The sequence below is a fragment of the Lutra lutra genome, chromosome 9, assembly GCF_902655055.1.
Source record: "Lutra lutra chromosome 9, mLutLut1.2, whole genome shotgun sequence".
Lineage (NCBI taxonomy): Eukaryota > Metazoa > Chordata > Mammalia > Carnivora > Mustelidae > Lutra > Lutra lutra.
The window spans coordinates 37,803,953-37,823,462 of NC_062286.1; the positions used below are offsets into that span (position 1 = coordinate 37,803,953).

Consider the following 19,510-nt stretch of genomic DNA (forward strand, 5'->3'; position numbering starts at 1 on the left):
ATGTTCCTGGCATTCTTCCTCTCTCAGACTCCCTTCCAATCATAAATGAAGGGGAAACTTACCTTTTTTTAAGCCAACTTATTCCCAGGACCTCAGTGCTGTGATTTTATTATTCTAGTACTTTCCACATAGACACCAGAAAAAAAGCTCCATGAAGGTAGAGTGTGACTGTGTGCTCTCACCACTGTATCTCCCAGGAGCCCAGCACTCTGTAGGTGCTGAAGGAACACTCAAGCAATGAGTGAGTGGTCTGTCCCTCTCCAGACTCTTCTTGTGTAATCAAACACAGACCACACTCCACACACTGTCTTAAAGACCCAACATCTGTTATTTGGTCTAGACTGTGGGCTTCAGGGGGAGGGACTCTGATTTCCTCATTCACCAGCTTGGAGTCTTTATACTCAGTTTTCTTTTTGCTCAGAAGGCTCATCCTTCTTTTTGTCACTATCCTTTTCCTAGACCACATGTCACTGTTGAAAGTACCTCCTTGATCTTTCTATCTAAAGAAGTCAGCTCAAAAAAAAAAAAAAAAAAAAAAAAGAAGTCAGCTCAGCCTTTCTCTCTCAATCACATCACCCTAAATTAAGCTGTTTGTTTTCTGTTTCTTTGGGAGGGCAGAGAACTTGTTGGTGGTGTTCAGGGCTATAATCAGAGAATAAATCCTGCCCTCTCTGCATCCTGTTATACCTTCTATACCTTCTACCTACCATCTAATTTTACATGTTCCTTTAGCCCTTGTTAGGAATCTCCTTATTTTCTAGCCCACCCAAGTGTATAAAGGTGCTTCTCCTGGGAGGTTCACCACACTGTGACTCTATCTAGTCCAATGCAGACAGTGTGAAGATTTTTGGCTTGGTTTCCAGCTACATGTATGTTAATGTGAACCTCCAGCACCCTGAGATCCCCATTTCTACTGTCTGAACTCTGGGTATCAACTCGCTGCTCCTCTTTGTCTTAGCTTACTTTTCAAAACTTGGCCTGTTCACACTCATGGAAGTTTCCTGTTCTTTCTTCCCTGATAATGCTCCTGGATGTAACCACTGATCTGCTGAACAAGGGACTACCAACTCTCCACTTCCTAGCTATATAAAACCACTACTCTGGCTCTTCCCACCCTGCCCTCGTTTACTGTTGTTCAGTTCCTGCAAGGTACTTCTTGAACGAGTAGTCTGCTTCTACAACCCCTATGTCTTAATCAAACATTCTGTTTCAATTTTGTTTTAAAAAATAATTTCAAGCATACAGAAAATTACAGGGAATAATTTATAACACACATATGTCCCACCTAGCTCTATCAAGTCAATATTTGTTATATTTGCTTCCAATCTTCTTTCTTTCAGGGTTGTAGCTAAAAATTACTCAGAAGCCCTTATTTATGGCCTGAATATTCCTGATGGTCAATTGCCTAATCTTAAATTGCAAAATTATGGAATTAAGCAAAGTACCTTCGATCCTCTGCTGTGATCTTCTTCTTAATATTTGGATTAGTCTGGGTCTCATTTGGGACTCTTCCTCCACTTACGGTTTTGTTACCAGCTTGAGTTTTGGGAGCTGTTTTATTGAGAAAATGGTTCTGGGGAAGAGTCTTTTTCAACTTGGAGTCCAAAGTCTGTGCTTTTTGTTGATAGCTGTTGCTGCATTTATTCCCATTGGTTCCATTTGCTGTTATGTTAGGGGTACTTGGGATGACCGAATTAAAACTGCCAACTGCCAAATTAGGCCTTTGGCTTATGGCTCTTGAATTTTGCAGTGTACATGACGTCTGAGTTCTAAAACAAGGTCGGGTGGATTTCTGATCTTGCTTAATGTTTGGATGTCTGTTATTAAAGCCTCCCTGAAGCATATTAGGGCATTTCCAGAATTTGGTTTGTTTTATTTTCTGTTCAGTAACAATGTGTGATTTAATCTTTGTTTCATTTGGTCTTTCATATTTATCCCTACTAACCTTTATATCCTTTATGTCCTTGACCACAGGTTTCTTTGGTGCCTGAGTCCTACTAAGGATCTGAACATTGTGAGAGGGAACTGTCTTTGGGAGTTTTTCTCCTGGTCTGGCAAGATTTGTTCCTCTACAGAGTTGCTGTGACTTTACTGGTGATATCCTAATTTGTGTTTTTCCAACGAATTGTTTATTAACTCTGTCTTTCAGAATAGCACTATTCCCGGAACTTTTGCCCAAGGCTTGTTTGGGAGCCAAACTGCTCTTGATTTGATTATAAGAGTTAGTCTTTGGTTTACTTATTGTCCGTAATTCAGGATTTGACTTCCTTTCAGAGTCTGGTAAGGTTTGGGGCAAGTTCTCTTTGTTCATCTCTTTTAGACAGCTATCCAAGGGTTCATGTTCAATATGGTTATTGTCCACAGAGTCTGAACATTTAGTAGTTCCTTGATCTGCTACATGCTGCTTTGTAGTTTTTAATTCTTGCACATTAAGTGACCCTATAGTGTTTCTAGATAATTCTCCAGTAGTGGATGAGCCAGCTTTGTGCTGTGGTTGATGACTGCTGGAAGGCTTGCAGTTTGAGTTAGAAGAAACACATCCTGAAGTCAGCCTTTTACCCAGAAGTTTTGGTGCCTCCAACTTTGGGTTCTGGGGTCCTGTATTATTGGCAGGTCTGGGTTGGAGTTTAATGCTGATGGGTCTTGTACCTTTGGTAGGCAAAGCAACACGATTGGTAACATCTTTTTTGGGTATAGTATGCTAAAAAGACAAAGAAACATCAAAAAATAAACTCATAACAATAACTCAGTTTTAAAAACAAAAAAATTAGTAAAAAAACTAAAAAATTAGTTATTTAGAATTTCATTTAAGATAGCTAAGTCTGAGAAAATAAAGGCATGAGTTGGGGGAGGGGCAGAGGGAGAGGGAGAAAATCTTAAGCAGACTCCCCACTGAGTGCAAAGCATAGAGAGCAATGAGGGGTTCGACCTACAGCTTTATAAGGGACTTGATCTCATGACCCTGAGATCATGACCTAAGCTGAAACCAAGAGTCAAGATGCTCAACCAATGGAGCCATCTGGTGTCGTGTCCCTATAAGGTCTTTATAATTTGAGCTGTCACTAGAAATATATCAGAATATTTTAGCTTGATAGAATTAAGCAGAGATGCAGTGAACACACAAAAATTACATTTAAAAAATAAAATTTGCCTCAGTTGAACAAGTATTTGCTGAATGCCCATTATGTCCCAAATGAAGTGTCCTTCTAGGGACTCTGGAAAGATATATACATAATAAACTAATGGTAGGGTACCTCCCAAATTCCTCCTAGTAGTACTGTGTATTGCTACACTAATTTTTTTTTAAACAACACTGCTTTTGTAAAGGTCACAGGGTCACTCAAGAACCTTTGTCTCATCCCTGGAGATCAGTGGCAAGGATAGGTGGTAGATGCTGGGAGACCTGAGATACTTTGGAATAGTTTTCAATAAAGTTTTACATTTTAGTAGAAAGTTAGTTATATTTGTAAAGTCAGGACAGGGTTTTAAGGTTATATTCTACATTATCAACAAGTAAATGTTTCATTTATGTGATTTAATCTTGGATAAGAAAGGACTAGGTTATAGAGAACTTAAAAAAACTAGGGATAGGAGTTTATTTAGTTTTTTAAAATTTCTTAAGCAGTTCTTTTTTTTTTTTTTTAAGATTTTATTTATTTATTTGATGGAGAGATCACAAGTAGGTAGGCAAAGAGAGAAGGGTAAGCAGGCTCCCCGCTGAGCAGGGAGCCTGATGAGGGGTTTGATCCCACGACCCTGAGATCATGACCTGAACTTAACACAGAGGCTTAACCCACTGAGCCACCCAGGCGCCAGGGAATGGGAGCTTAGAATTGACACAGTAAATAATTGGAGCAAGTCATTGTGGATCCCAGAGCATTTGCACTAAAAACAAGTTTCAGAAAGGAGAATTTGGCAGAGATTTGTAGATTATATGTCTCCAGGGGAAGATATGGGAGTGCTAGAGTTACCACTCTTTACTTTTTTTGATTTGGTAATATTGTTGAGAATTACTATGCAAACTTCGTGAATGTTTAAAGAAAGTCTGTAACCAAAACCACTTGGCATTAACGGCAAAGAGATGTCCGCTCTAGAATGGTATGTGAATGGTGGTGTTGCTGGTCGTGGTATAGGGGAGGGTTGGAAGTGGGAGGCAGGGAGATGAATGGATAACCACATGGCTATAGGGGGTTACTGCTTGAGCCCTAATGTTTACATCTACCTCTCACCATTCTATTATTGCTTACTGAAGAGGCAGGGATGATGGTATCAAAGTTTCCAAACATGTGCTATTCCTTAGTTGTTGTTGTTGTTGTTTAAAGATTTTATTTATTTATTTGTCAGACAGAGAACGCACGAGCAGGCGGAGCAGCAGGCAGAGGGAAAAGCAGGCTCCCTGCTGAGTAAGGAGCCCCATGTGGGACTCAATCCCAGGACTCTAGGATCATGACCTGAGCTGAAGGCAAACATTTAACTCACTGAGCCACCCAGGCATCCCTAGGCGTTCTTCTTCTTCTTCTTTTTTTTAAAAATTGAGATATAATTTGTATCACAAAGAATTCCCCATTTTAAAGTTTGTAATTCAGTGGGTTTTAGTATATTCACAGGGTTGTATAACCATTGCCACTCTCTCGTTCCAGAATATTTTCATCACCCCAGAAAGAAATCCCATACCTGTTAGAAGGCATTCCTCATTTCCTTGTCCCCACAAACAGTGGCAACCACTAATCTATTTTCTGCCTCTACTGATTTGCCTAGTCTGGACATTTTGTATAAATGGAGTCATACAATATGTGGCCCTCTGTGTCTGGCTTCTTTCACTTAGCAGAATGTTCTTGAGGTTCACCCATATTGTAGCATGTGTCAGTCTTCACCACTATTTTTCAATAAAAAACTTTATTTTTAAGAGCAGTTTTAGGTTCAAAACAAACTTGAGTGATAAGTACAGAGAATTCTCCTATATTCCTTGTTTGTACACATGCACTGCGTTATTTTAATGGCTGAACAAATATTTTATTTCATGGATATACCAAATTTTCATTTTTCCTTCATTGACTGATGGAATTTAGGTTGTTTACACTTTTTAGTTATTATGAATAATGTTGCTGTGAATATTTATCAGCTTTTGTGTGAGCACGTTTTCAGTTCTCTTGGATATATACACAGGAGTAGAATTGCTAGCTCATATGGTAACTCTGTTTAAATTCTGAGGAACTGCTAAGCTGTTTCCCAAAGTGGCTGCAGCATTTTACTTTCCCACCAACATTGTATAAGAGTTCTAATTTTTCCATATCCTCCCCAATCCTTGTTATCTGTCTTTCTTGATTATAACCATCCTAGTGGGTATGAAGTAGTATTTAATTGTGGTTTTTATTTGCATTTCTCTGATGGGTAATGATATGAAGCATCTTTTCATCTCTTATTGGCCATTTGTATATCTCCTTTGGAGAAAGGTCTATATAGATCTTTTGTCCATTTTATCATTATTATTATTTTCCTTTGCCCATTTTAATTATTTGCCTTTTTAATTGTTGACCTGCAAGAGCTCTTTATATATCCTGGATAGTAGGTCATTATCATATATGACTTGCAAATATTTTCTCTTTTGTTCAGTTTTTATATCTTTATTTGAGATCAGCCTGACCTTGCTAATTTATTGTAAGTGGTAGAACTGGTTCTGCAATTTTAAGTGCTACATTGAGAGAAAATCTAGACTTAGAAGAGTCATCAGGCTAATAGAATAGTCTGCAATCAATATGCAAATACAGAGAATTAAGGTTGAAATTTTATTATTATTATTATTATTTTTTTTTAAGATTTTATTTTTAGGTAATCTCTGCACCCAACATGGGGCTCGAACCTACAACCCTGAGATCAACCCCTGAGCAAGGTGCTCCCAAGACTGGAATTGAGCCCCTCCATTTGAGAGGGAAAGTGAGCTGCCGAAGGTCAGGCAGGGTGTTAGGGACAGGGTTGAGGGTGGAACTTCAGTCTCTAACTCTTTGTCTCTGATGACTCACTGCAGAATTGATGGATCAAACTGATAAAAAAAAAAAATCAAAGACTGTAGAAGAGGGAACAATTGATCTAAACTGAATTTGGTCACTTTATTTTGTACATATGAAGCTAGGGGAGAGAGAAAATGCACAAAGGATATGACTAGGGTTTATATTACAGCAGGTTTACTGAATATATGCTAGGCACTGCTAGACTCTAAGGGCATACAAGATGAGAAGGGAGGATACTTGCCCCTGAGGAGCACGAATAGAAAAGATATATGCACAAAAAAATTACGATATGATGAAATGAGGGCTGTAGTAAGGCTGAAAGAGATTGCAAAGGTCATCTTATCAGTGTTTTCAAGCACTTTTGTTCATATATGCCCAAAATAACTTTGACAAGCCCTTGGCCTTTTCATACTTTTTAAAGTTAACATCTAAAGTTTTCATTGTTAGTTTAAATTAGTTGCAAAGGATGTAATTTCAGGCACAGTGTAAATATTGGCATTTTAAGATAAATGAAATTTGACACTCACTATAATTCATTTAGAAAACTATACAAATATATTCTTCTTTAAAAATTGAAAACATGAGGGGCACCTGGGTGGCTCAGTGGGTTGAAGCCTCTGCCTTCAGCTCAGGTCATGATCCCACAGTCCTGAGATCGAGCCCCGTATCGGGCTCTCTGCTCAACAGGGAGCCTGCTTCCTCCTCTCTCTCTGCCTGCCTCTCTGCCTACTTGTGATCTCTCTCTGTCAAATGAATAAATAAAATCTTAAAAACAAAAATTGAAAACATGGGGTGCCTGGATGGCTCAGTTGGTTCAGCGTCTGTTTTCAGCTCAGGTCTTGATCCCAGGGTCCTGGGAGGGAGCCCCATGTTGGGCTCCTTGCTCATTGGGGAGTCTGTTTCTTCCTTTCCCCCTTCTTCTTCTTGCTCTCTCTCTCTCTTTCTTGTGTGCATGCTCTCTCTCTCTCAAATGAATAAAATGTTAAAAAAAAAAAATGAAGGGGTGCCTGGGTGGCTCAGTGGGTTAAAGCCTCTGCCTTTGGCTTGGGTCACAATCTCAGGGTCCTGGGATGGAGCCCCACATCGGGCTCCCTGCTCAGTGGGAAGCCTGCTTTCTCCTCTCTCTGCCTGCCTCTCCGCCCATTTGTGATCTCTGTCTGTCAAATAAATAAATCTTAAAAAAAAAAAAATGGAAAACATAACACTTTTCCCTTTTTCCCTGGGTCTCTTTTTGTTCTAGTTAACCACAAAATTTTTAGCCTAGATTTTTGTGCTTAGAAGCTTATAGTTCATTACCCTATCATACTTCTCAACATATATATGTTTATATGTATATATATGTTTATATATATTTTGTGTGTGTGTGTGTGTGTGTGTGTGTGTGTGTGTGTGTGTTCCCTCTGAATAACTCCATGAGAAATCTCCTATTATTTTCATTTTACAGATAAAGTTATATAACTTGCCCAAGGTCGTGTTTGCTTTGGCAGCACATATAATAACTTGCCCAAGGTCATTTAGCTAGAAAATGAAGGAGTTAGGATTTGGACCTAGTCAGTTTTTAACAATTATACATCACAGTTTCTCAATAAATTTAAGGGTATGGCTCCAAGGAATCCTTTCAGATATTGGTTCAACATATTAAACTGCCAGATGGGAAGAGAAATGAAAAACTTTGTGTTCCTTTGAGTAGCAACACTGCAGTAAGAGTATGCCAGAAGAGCTTTGTTCAAATCTTAAGTCTGTATAATTACTGGCTGTATAATTTTGGCAAAGTACTCAATTTCCTTGAGCCTAAGTCCTCTCATTTGTAAAATAACAATAATGATATATATCCTCTAGGAAGTGTGTCATAACGTCCTATTTTTCACAAGATGTTTTATAAATTTTTTATAAATTATAAGGCATTATACAATTGTAATGATGACTATTATTTGCCTAGTCCTCTTAGTTCCTCCTGTTCCATACTTGCCTTTCCCACTTAATTTTTATCTTCACAACTGGGTAAAAAGAGGTAGGCCTCATCCCATTTAAGAGATGACTTACTGAAATCAGTATTGTCAGCTTCCCAGAGAAGCCTCTGGGAACTCTGAATGAGGACGCTTTTTCCCCAGCAGATTTTTCGTTTAATACTTGTGTGCTACACTAATTCAATCTACATGAAGAAGAAGTCTAACCCAGTGATCACATCATGATCTGCCAGTGTTGTCTTACATATATTTTCTATCCTTCAGTGTCTAATGATGTTATATGTAGCCTTTCAGAAGGCTAATTTCTTCCATTTAAACCTTGAAAATGTGAGGATCCTTTACCACTCTATCCATAATATAGCTGAACTGAACTGTTTAGGAAGCATAGCTTGTTAGTAGCTTGGAAGATCCAATATAGGTGTTCCCTTTAAATGAGCCATTTAGGGCGCCTGGGTGGCTCAGTGGGTTAAGCCACTGCCTTCGGCTCAGGTCATGATCTCAGGGTCCTGGGATCGAGGCCCGCATCGGGCTCTCTGCTCGGCAGGGAGCCTGCTTCCTCCTCTCTCTCTACCTGCCTCTCTGCCTGCTTGTGATCTCTCTCTGTCAAATAAATAAATAAAATCTTTAAAAAAAAAAAAAAAAAAAAAAAAAAAAAATAAATGAGCCATTTAACTTCATGGCAGCATACCCAAGTGGTTAAGACCACAGGTTCTCACTCTCATGACTTGAGCCAAAATCCAGAGTCAGTCACTCAACTGCCTGAGTTACCCAGGTGCCCCCCAAATGATGATGATTATATTTTAAAGATGTATTTAATTTATTTATTTTAGAGAGAGAGAGAGAGAGAGAGAGAGGGAGAAAGAGTGAGTCCATGAGCAGGGGGAGGAGCAGAGGGAGAGGATCTCAAGCAGACTCCGTGCTGAGACGTGGGGCTCGATCTCATGACCCTGAGATCATGACCTGAGCTGAAATCGAGAATCAGCCGCTTAATGGGCTGAGCCACCCAGGTACCCCCAAAATGACTAATTTCTACTTACAGATTTAGAAGGTGGAGGATTCAGACAATTGCTCTTGGCTTTTAGATAAGGCCTATAAAAGACAAAATAAGATTAATTCTTACTACAGAAGGATTAGCAAGGCCTGGGAAGTATAGTGATTAAGATTTATTAAGATTAGAATTTTAAATCATTGGAATTTCTGTATATTGTAAAATAATTCAAAATTATATGCAATAAAGTCTCCTTATTACCCCTTTCTTAGTCTTGTTATTCTACTCCTCAGTGACCATACCACTCTTACCCATTTTTTGTGATCCTTTCAGAAATGTCCTATGCATAAATGTAGTCTAACAAGATTAATACATGTCTTCTTCATATTCGCATTCTGTTGTTCATTGAAACATCATTTCTTGAATACTGCAGTATGTGATATTGTAGAGATATGATGTCAAGAAGGTAATTAACAGTTTCTTTGAAAAACTTCCATCTTCAAGTTTTAAGTATCTTCAGATAATGAATATTCAGAGGTGAAAAAAGAGATAGAATTAAAAGAACAGGAGCACATATGAAATCTAGCCAGTGAGCAGAAAATGTAAGAAGGATAGGAAAGTAGAGGAGTTTAGAAGGATTCAATCTGCATGGATCAAAAACTATTCCCAGACTAAAAGGGACTTTGATCATGATTTGCTGTTAGTTCCCACATCTTGAACATAAACCCTGGAGGGGGAGGGACCTCTCTGTCTTGTTAAGTACCACATCTCCAGAACCAAGAGTGACTGATATATGTATTAAATAAATATTTGTTGAATAAATGAATTAAATTTATTTAATTAAGGAAATAGACTTGAGTAAAACCCCAAAGTTAAAGGAAACTAAAATAAAGGGTCAAAGCTAACTTTGTAAAAATTCAGTTCCTCTTCTTTGGGGAGAAAATATATCAATGTTAAGCAAGAGGGACTAATATCACCACTACAATGGCAAGATGTTGATGGAAGATAAAAGCCAAACAGTCATATTCTGTCCAACTCAAGAGGAAGTGCTGAGAGAATGGCCAAAGACCATTGTTGGGCTAAGGATGTTGGTGTGGAGCTATGGAGGACTGACTATAACTGGCTCTCCTGCCTTAGCAAGGAACAACAAAACCAGGGTCATTCAACTCCTTGACCTTTTCTAGCCTTAACAAGAATCAATTCCCCAGGGAAAAAAGCAGGGATAGGAAAAGCTTCCAGCATTGTAGGTAATACTGTGGATCTCCCCCCCCATCCTTTAGAGACTGTCACAATATTAGTGCTTAACCTGCTCAGGTTTTTTTTTTTTTTTTTTTTTTGGTTATGTTTGGACCAATGTACTCTTTTCTGAGTTATCATAGGCTCTCAATGCAGTTTGAGTAGACTGCAAACAAAAGGACTATTTTTTTTCCTTTTATTTTATTTTATTTATTTTTTTTTTAATTTTTTTATTTTTTCAGCATAACAGTATTCATTATTTTTGCACCACACCCAGTGCTCCATGCAATCCGTGCCCTCTACAATACCCACCACCTGGTGCCCCCAACCTCCCACCCCCCACCCCTTCAAAATTCTCAGATTGTTTTTCAGAGTCCATAGTCTCTCATGGTTCACCTCCCCTTCCAATTTTCCTCAACTCCCTTCTCCTCTCCATCTCCCCTTGTCCTCCATGCTATTTGTTATGCTCCACAAAGGACTATTTTTTTTTTTAAAGATTTTATTTATTTATTTGACAGACAAAGATCACAAGTAGGCAGAGAGGCAGGCAGAGAGAGAGGAGGAAGCAGGCTCCCCGCCGTGCCGAGAGAGTCCGACTCGGGGCTCGATCCCAGGACCCTGGGATCATGACCCGAGCTGAAGGCAGAGGCTTTAACCCACTGAGCCACCCAGGCGCCCCAAAAGGGGCTATTTTTTTTTTAAAGAGTATTTCCTTTCTTTAAAAAAAAAATGTTTATTTGATAGAGAGAAAGAGAGTACAAACAGGGAGAGAAGGAGAAGTAGGCTCCCCAATGAGCAGGGAGCCCAACATGGGGCTTCATCCCAGGACCCTGGAATCATGACCTGAGCCGGAGGAAGACACTTAACCAACTGAGCCCCCCAGGCACCCCCAAAGGACTATGTTTTGAAAGGCTTTAAATTGCTAGTAGCAATGAGGGCAACAAAACTTGCAAAATTGTGTGAGACAAACTCACTTGGTGTTTTGGCATTTCAGTTTTCCCTTGGCTGCTAGGTACTCCTGGAGCTTTCTCTGCCGCTCTTCTGCAAAATAGGCAGGAAAACAAACAGCAGAACTTTAGTTGGAGATTTCTTTTTTAATATTTTATTTATTTATTTGAAGGAGAGAGATCGCAAGTAGGCATAGAGGCAGGCAGAGAGCGGGGGGGGGGGGGGGGAAGCAGGCTCTCCGCTGAGCAGAGAGCCCGATGTGGGACTCGATCCCAGGACCTGAGCTGAAGGCAGAAGCTTAACCCACTGAGCCACCCAGGTGCCCCTAGTTGGAGATTTTAACTAATATTCTAAAAGATGGCACTCCTCTGTAATAATTTTGGCTTTGGACTGTCCATATGTTACAAAGTTCCTAACCCCACAAATTTGCCTCCAAGTTAATGTCTATATTAAAAATATTATCAGTATGCCATGTCCTATAATGAGCTCTTCATACTTACATTACTTTCTTTAATCCACACAATCCTATGTGGTATTTTACAGGCTGAAATCTAAAGAGGGTAAATGATATGCCCAAATCATCTAGCTAATATGTAGCAAAGCCAGGATTTGAAACCAGGTTTATCCAACTCCAGAGTCCTTGCTCACAGCCACCGTTCTCAGCTATAACGTATTATGTTTTGCATGAAGAAATCTTTTATTGGCTTATCAGAGCTGGTTAACCAGTCCTGGTCTTTTTTTTAAAAAAATATTTTATTTTTTTAAGTAGGCTCCACGCCCAGCATGGATCTCAATGTGAGGTTTGAACTCACGACCCTGAGATCAAGACCTGAGCTGAAATCAAGAGTTCAATGCCTAACCAACTGAATCACCCAGGAGCCACTTGGTCTGGTCTTATTATGTGGTTTTTGTTTTTTGTTTTTTCGACAGGGATGATGATTTTTGCCACAAACCCTTATATGGTTTTCTTTGAGCCTAAGGACAAAATAGGCCAGGTTAGGGGGTTCATGGCAAACATCTATTACATGGTGACTTTCTTTTTTTAAAAAAAGATTTTATTTATTTATTTGACAGAGAGATCGCAAGTATGGAGAGCATCAGGCAGAGAGAAAGGGGGAAGCAGGATTCCTGCTGAGCAGAGAGCCTGATTCGGGGCTTGATCCCAGGACCCTGAGATCATGACCTAAGCCTAAGGCAGAGGCTTAACTCACTGAGCCACCCAGGAGCCCCTACATGGTGACTTTCTAAGCAAGGCATTTGTGAGGGTATGAAAATTCAGTATTTCTGTCTTCAGGAAGTTTCAATCTAGGAGTGAAAATAAACAACAATAATTACAATATAGGGAAAAATCTAGGTATCCTAAGAAAGGGTCAAAGAAAGAATTATGAGAGTTCAGAAGCAGGGAATGAGTGAGAGGAATAGTAAGTGGTTGGAGAAGGCTAAAATTTAATAATGGCAAAAAAAAAAAAAAAAGACAATGGGGTGCAAAACAACTCTTAATTTCATTAAACCGAGTTGCTGTGTGTTTTGATATCCAGCTCTGATGCATCCTTAGGAGACAACTTTGAGGATTATGCATTTTACTGTGCCAGGCAGTGTAGAGAGCACTGGCTGAGAGACCGGGTCAGAATCCCAGCGCTGTGGCTTCTAGCAAGTTAGCAAACCTCACTGCTGCTGAACCTATAAAATAGAGACAGAAATGCCCATCTTTAAGGGCTGTTATGTAAAGTGCCTAGGACAGTGCCCATGACCTAGCAGATAGTCAACAGGTAGTATTACTGAAACTATCAAAACACTGTGTGCATTTGGGAGTTGGTGGCATCTGAGCCATATTTTTTTGAAAGGCAGCTAAGGACTCCAGGTACATTTAAGAGATCAGACAATCTGAGGGTTTTGAAGGGGCGGGGGGTGGGAGGTTGGGGGAACCAGGTGGTGGGTATTAGAGAGGGCACGGATTGCATGGAGCACTGGGTGTGGTGCAAAAACAATGAATACTGTTATGCTGGAAAAAAAAAAAAAAAAAAGATCAGGGAACCCAGGACCCTCAGTTCTCGGTGCAGATTTAACCAACTTCCAGTGCCCACGCCCGCCCTTTCACCCCACAACCGCGTCCACCGCCCCCCTTTAGGGTCAGACACCGCTGTCTTGGCAGCTGTCAAAGATCGGGCGGCAGCACAGAGGACAACGCCCAGGCTCTGCCTGGAGCCAAATCTGGGTTAGGGAGCGCTTGGCTTCCTTTGGGGTGTGCGACCCGGGGAAGGGGGTCTCAGGTTCTCCACCTAAACGAGATGACAATGACGTCTCTTTGCAGAGCTGCTGCAGGAATTACGGGGAAGATGCCTGTAAGGCATCTGGCTCCGCATCTACTCTCCCCTACCCAGGGCCAGGGCCTGGGCTCGCATCAGCGCTCCCTGGACTGGAAACGCGCAAGGGGGAGACTGAGGCACGGGAGCGGACCGACACTTCCCGCTAAAATAACTGACTCGGTGCCCTCCCTTCTTCCCCGCCCCTGCTGGAGCGCCTGCAAGACGCAGGGCCTCACGATCTTACTCACCGGCAGCTGCGGACGGCCCCGGTGGCACCATGACACCTCCGCGACAGTTTTTCTTCAAAGCCCGCGCCTGAAGCTACGGACGGGGCCCAACGCGTCCTCTCGGTCTCATTGGCTCCTGTGGGTTTGAAACCCGCCAATAGAAAGCAGGGGAGGGCGGGACAAAAGGAATAGGGGTCTTTCGGTTGGCTCTACTCTTCGAGCCCTCCCCGGGGGCCCTTTGATTGGAAGAACGTGCAGCTCCCGGACATTAAAGGCGGCTGCGGGAATCTGCGACAGCGTCCGCGGTAGAGTCCGGCTGGTTTCTTCTGAGGGACCGTGCACTGCCGGTCGTGGAGTCGGGTGGAGTCGGTTACGAAAACCCGCTCGGCAGCATAGGCAGGGCCGCCTTACTCCTCTCATACCCTAAGAGTCACAGGAGCTCTGAAAACAATAAGGTAAACCCCAAATCTGATGAATTCGGAGCGCGTCACCAGCATATTAGCTTTACTTGTGAACGTTCTCATGAATCTAAAAGCTCTAAGTTCTTAGTACTGCAAGGTGGCTGCTCTTTTCTAAAAAATTTTTTCTTTTTAACCGAAGTAACATACACCTAACGGGAGTTGCCGTTTTAACTAGATTTAAGTGTACAGTCCAATGGCATTAAGTACATTCACTATGTTGTACAACCCTCACCACCATCCAAATCCCAAACTTGTTTATGGTCCCAAATAGAAACTCTATCCCCATTAAAGGGGAAATCCACCCCTCCCTTGGGGGGGGGAGGGGAAGCACCATTTCACTTTCTATGTGTGATTTTGATTACTCAGGGACCCCCATTTAGGTGGTATTGTTGGCTTATTTCCCTAAGCAGTAAGTTCTCAAGGTTCATCCATGTCGCATCATATGGCGGGATCTCCTCCCTTTCTAAGGCGGAATCATATTCCCTTGTATGCTTGTACCACCTTTATCCGTTCATCTGTGGATGGACACTTGGGTTGTTTCCACCTTTTAGCTGCTGTGAGTAACCCTGCTATGAACATGGGTGCACAGCTACCAGTTGGCATCTCTGTTTTCAATTCTTTGGGGGTGTTTATAGAGAAGGAGCATTGTTGGATTGTATGGTATTTCTATTTTTAATTTTTAGAGGAAGTGCCATGCTGCTTTTAGAGTGGTTCCTTTTTAAGTCTTCCTGAGTCATTAGACACACCCCACTCCTCTTATTTCAGCCTGAAAAGTTTTCATTCAAAGCTTGCCCCCTGTTTTGCCTATTCGCTGGTTTCACGAAGAGGTCTGGGGAATGTTTCCGGTATTCTGCATGTCAGGGTACCTCTCTCCTGGATGCTGAGAAGGTGGGTAGAGAGGGAGTCATGTCTGGGTCCCTGTTTGGCACATTTGCTTCACCAGTTGGGCACTCAGCTGGGCATAAAGCTATCATAGCAGCTTTTCACTTTGGCCTCAAGTGGGGAGTTTAGCAGGGAGCCATTCAGAGGTTTCTGGATTTATGCATTTTCATATTTACGTTAATTATATACAAATATGCTTCAAATACAACAACTGACAATTATATTTTTTAAAGATTTTATTTATTTATTGACAGAGAGATCACAAGTAGGCAGAGAGGCAGGCAGAGAGAGAAGGGGAAGCAGGCTCCCTGCGGTGCTCGATCCCAGGACCCTGGGATCATGACCTGAGCCGAAGGCCGAAGGCCGGGGCTTTAACCCACTGAGCCACCCAGGCGCCCCCAACTGACAATTATTTTAATGAAAATTTTGGACTCTTTGTCGAGGACCACGAGCCTCCCTAATGGTTAACACTAGCAGCTGGGCAAGAACCTTTTTGGTTAATGAGTAAGAAAGGGGCTTGTTTACAGACAGTTTCAGAAAAGCAGAGGGAGTTCTGTTGGTCTTTATGGAATCTTAGTAATTGAATGGATTTCAAATTATCTTGCCTGATCTCCCACCCAGTGCTAGAGTATTCTATAGATCCCATTAGGTGTTTCGTCTTTGCAGGAATATTGCTGGTGTCAAGGAATTGCCTTACCTTATTAGAAAGCCCTGATTATTATGAAACTTTCTTTAAAATGAGCTCAAATAAGCCTCTTGCTAATTGGTCCCACTTTGAGTAACAGGCCAGTTCCGCACCCTTCTCTACATTCTTTGGATAGTTGAGGGACTATTTTGTGGCACACAAAGTGTGGAAAGAAAGCTAGGTAGGTTTTTTTTTTTTTTTTTAAGTATTCAGCTTGTCATTTTTATTGTTGTTTTTTTTTTGTAATCAAGATATAATGTATTATTTGTTTCAGGGGTGCAGGTCTGTGATTCATCAGTCTGACACAATTCACAGCACTCACCATAGCATATACCCTCCCCAATGTCCATCACCCAACTACCCCATTCCTCCCAACCCCCTCCATTCCAGCAACCCTCAGTTTGTTTCCTGAGATTAAGAGTCTTTTATGGTTTGTCTCCCTCTCTGGTTTCGTCTTGTTTCATTTTTCTCTCCCTTCCCCCTATGATCCTCTATTTTGTTTCTCAAATTCCTCATATTAGTGAGATCATATGGTAATTGTCTTTCTCTGATTGGCTTATTTTGCTTAGCGTAATACCCTTTAGTTCCATCCATCTCCTTGCAAATGGCAAGATTTCATTTTTTTTTTGATGGCTGCAAAATATTCCATTGTATATATGTACCACATCTTTATCCATTCATCTATTGATGGACATCTAGGCTCTTTCCATAGTTTGGCTACTGTGGACATACTGCTATAAACCTTGGGGTACACGTGCTTCTTTGGATCACTACATTTGTGTCTTTGGGGTAAATACCCAGTAGTGTGATTGCTGGCTCATAAGGGTAGCTTTATTTTCAAATTTTTGAGGAACCTCCATATTGTTTTTCAGAGTGGCTGCACCAGCTTTCATTCCCACCAACGGTGTAGGAGGGTTCCCCTTTCTCTGCATCCTCGCCAGCACCTGTCATTTCCTGACTTGTTAATTTTAGCCATTCTGACTGGTGTGAGGTGGTATATCACTGTGGTTTTGATTTGTATTTCCCAGATGCTGAGCGATGTTGAGCACTTTTTCATGTGTCTATTGGCCATCTGGATGTCTTCTTTGCAGAAATGTCTGTTCATGTCCTCTGCCCATTTCTTTTTTTTTTTTAAGATTTTATTTATTTATTTGACAGACAGAGATCTCAAGTAGGCAGAGAGGCAGGCAGAGAGAGAGAGGAAGCATGCTCCCCGCTGAGCGGAGAGCCTGATGCGGGGCTCAATCCCAGGTCCCTGAGATCATGACCTGAGCTGAAGGCAGAGGTTTAACCCACTGAACCATCCAGGCGCCCTCTGCCCATTTCTTGATTGGATTATTTGTTCTTTGGGTGTTGAGTTTGATAAGTTCTTTATAGATTTGGGTACTAGCCCTTTATCTGATATGTCATTTGCAAATATCTTCTTCCATTCTGTTGGTTGTCTTTTGATTTTGTTGACTGTTTTCTTTGCTGTGCAAAAGCTTTTGATCATGATGAACTCCCAATAGTTCATTTTTGCTCTTGCTTCCTTTGCCTTTGGCGATGTTCCTAGGAAGAAGTTACTGCGGCTGAGGTCGAAGAGGTTGCTGCCTGTGTTCTCAAGGATTTTGATGGATTCCTGTCTCACATTGAGATCTTTCATCCATTTTGAGTCTATTTTTGTGTGTGGTGTAAGGAAATGGTCCGGTTTCATTTTTCTGCATGTGGCTGTCCAATTTTCCCAACACCATTTGTTGAAGAGACTATCTTTTTTTCCATTGGACATTCTTTTCTACTTTGTCGAAGATTAGTTGACCATAGAGTTGAGGGTCCATTTCTGGGACCTCTATTCTATTCCATTGAGCTATGTGTCTGTTTTTGTGATAGTACCATACTGTCTTGATGATTACAACTTTGTAATAGAGCTTGAAGTCCAGAATTGTGATGCTGTCAACTTTGGTTTTCTTTTTCAACATTCCTCTGGCTATTGGGGGTCTTTCCTGGTTCCATGAAAATTTTAGGATTCTTTGTTCCATTTCTTTGAAAAAAGTTGATGGTATTTTGATAGGGATTGCATTAAACATGTAGATTGCTTTAGGTAGCATAGACATTTTCACAATATTTGTTCTTCCAATCTATGAACATGGAATGTTTTTTCCATTTCTTTGTGTTTACTTCAGTTTCTTTCATGTGTATTCTATGGCTTTTTGAGTACAGATCCTTTGCCTCTTTGGTTAGATTTATTCCCAGGTATCTTATGATTTTGGGTGCAACTCTAGGGGATCGACTCCTTAATTTCTCTTTCTTTTGTCTTGTTTTATAGAAAGGCAACAGATTTCTGTGCATTGATTTTATATCCTGACACTGTACTGAATTCCTGTATGAGTTCTAGCAGGTTTGGGGTGGAGTCTTTCTGGTTTCCTGCATAAAGTATCATATCATCTGCAAAGAGTGAGTTTGGACTTCTTCTTTGCCAATTTGGAAGCCTTTTATTTCTTTTAGTTGTCTGATTGCTGAGGCTAGGACTTCTGGTACTAGAATATATAACCACTGAATAAGAGTGGTTATAGTGGACATCCCTGCCATGTTCCTGACCTTAGGGGAAAAGCTCTCAGTTTTTCCTCATTGAGAATGATATTTGCTGTGGGTTTTTCATAGATGGCTTTGATGATATTGAGGTATGTACCCTCTATCCCTACACCTTGAAGAGTTTTGATCAAGAAAGGAAGCTGTACTCTGTCAAATGCTTTTTTGGCATCTATTGAGAGTATCATATGTCTCCTGTTCTTTATTTTATTTAATGTGTTGTATCACATTGGTTGATTTGCATATGTTGAGCCAAACTTGCAGCCCAGGAATAAATCCCACTTAGTTGCGGTGAATAATCCTTTTTTTTTTTTTTAAAGATTTTATTTATTTATTTGACAGAGAAAGATCACAAGTAGGCAGAGAGGCAGGCAGAGAGAGAGAGGGAGAGAAGCAGGCTCCCCGTTGAGCAAAGAGCCTGATGCGGGGCTCGATCCTAGGACCCTGAGATCATGATCTGAGCCAAAGGCAGCAGCTTAACCCACTGAGCCACCCAGGTGCCCCAAATAATCCTTTTAATATACTGTTGGATCCTACTGGCTAGTATTTTGGTGATATTTTTTGCATTCATGTTCATCAGGGATATTGGTCTATAATTCTTTTTGATGGGGTCTTTTCTGGTTTTGGGATCAAAATAATGATGGCCTCATAAAATGAGTTTGGAAATTTTCCTTCCATTTTTTTTTGGGGTCAGTTTCAAGAGACTACTTCATACATTCATATATTTCTACCAAAATACTACCTAAATAAGACACAACTGATCACTCATTCTCTAATACCAGGAAACAGAGTTACTTGGACTACTCCTTTCCCATTATTTCCCATATCTCATTTCAAGGTCCCTTGACTTTAACTTTTTCCAATTCAATATATCTTGTATCCATGCTTTCCAAATAGATCCTTTTGTTTTTTTTTAATATAATTTTTTATTTTTTATTAATATATAATGTATTATTAGCCCCAGGGGTACAGGTCTGTGAATCACCAGGTTTACACACTTCACAGCACTCACCATAGCACACACCTTCCCCAATGTCCATAGCCCAACCACCCTAACCCTCCCCCGCTCCCCACAGCAACCCTCAGTTTGTTTTGTGAGATTGAGAGTCTCTTATGGTTTGTCTCCCTCCTGATCCCCTCTTGTTTCATTTTTTCCTTTCCTACCCTTCAAATCCCCAATGTTGCCTCTCAACTTCCTCATATCAGGGAGATCATATAATAATTGTCTTTCTCTGAT

General features: G+C 40.9%; 2 protein-coding genes across 3 annotated transcripts in view; one reads left to right on the forward strand and one right to left on the reverse strand.

Annotated features, from left to right (window-relative positions):
* The window catches only part of CKAP2L (cytoskeleton associated protein 2 like), a 31,781-nt gene extending 17,979 nt beyond the window's left edge, over positions 1-13,802 (reverse strand). Inside the window, exons 1-4 of the mRNA XM_047745826.1 lie at positions 13,702-13,802; positions 11,174-11,240; positions 9,013-9,064; positions 1,446-2,701 (exon numbers count right to left, since the gene is read on the reverse strand). Coding sequence (XP_047601782.1) covers positions 1,446-2,701; positions 9,013-9,064; positions 11,174-11,240; positions 13,702-13,732 — 1,406 coding nt within the window. The 5' untranslated portion in view covers positions 13,733-13,802. The remainder of the gene's footprint in view (positions 1-1,445; positions 2,702-9,012; positions 9,065-11,173; positions 11,241-13,701) is intronic.
* Positions 13,803-14,055: 253 nt separating this feature from the next.
* Positions 14,056-19,510, forward strand: part of LOC125109150 (interleukin-36 beta-like) — a 190,584-nt gene continuing 185,129 nt past the window's right edge. Inside the window, exon 1 of one of the 2 annotated variants that reach the window (XM_047745833.1) lies at positions 14,056-14,135. The gene's annotated coding sequence lies outside the window, so the exon portion shown is untranslated. The remainder of the gene's footprint in view (positions 14,136-19,510) is intronic. The other variant, XM_047745830.1, reaches the window with a different exon arrangement.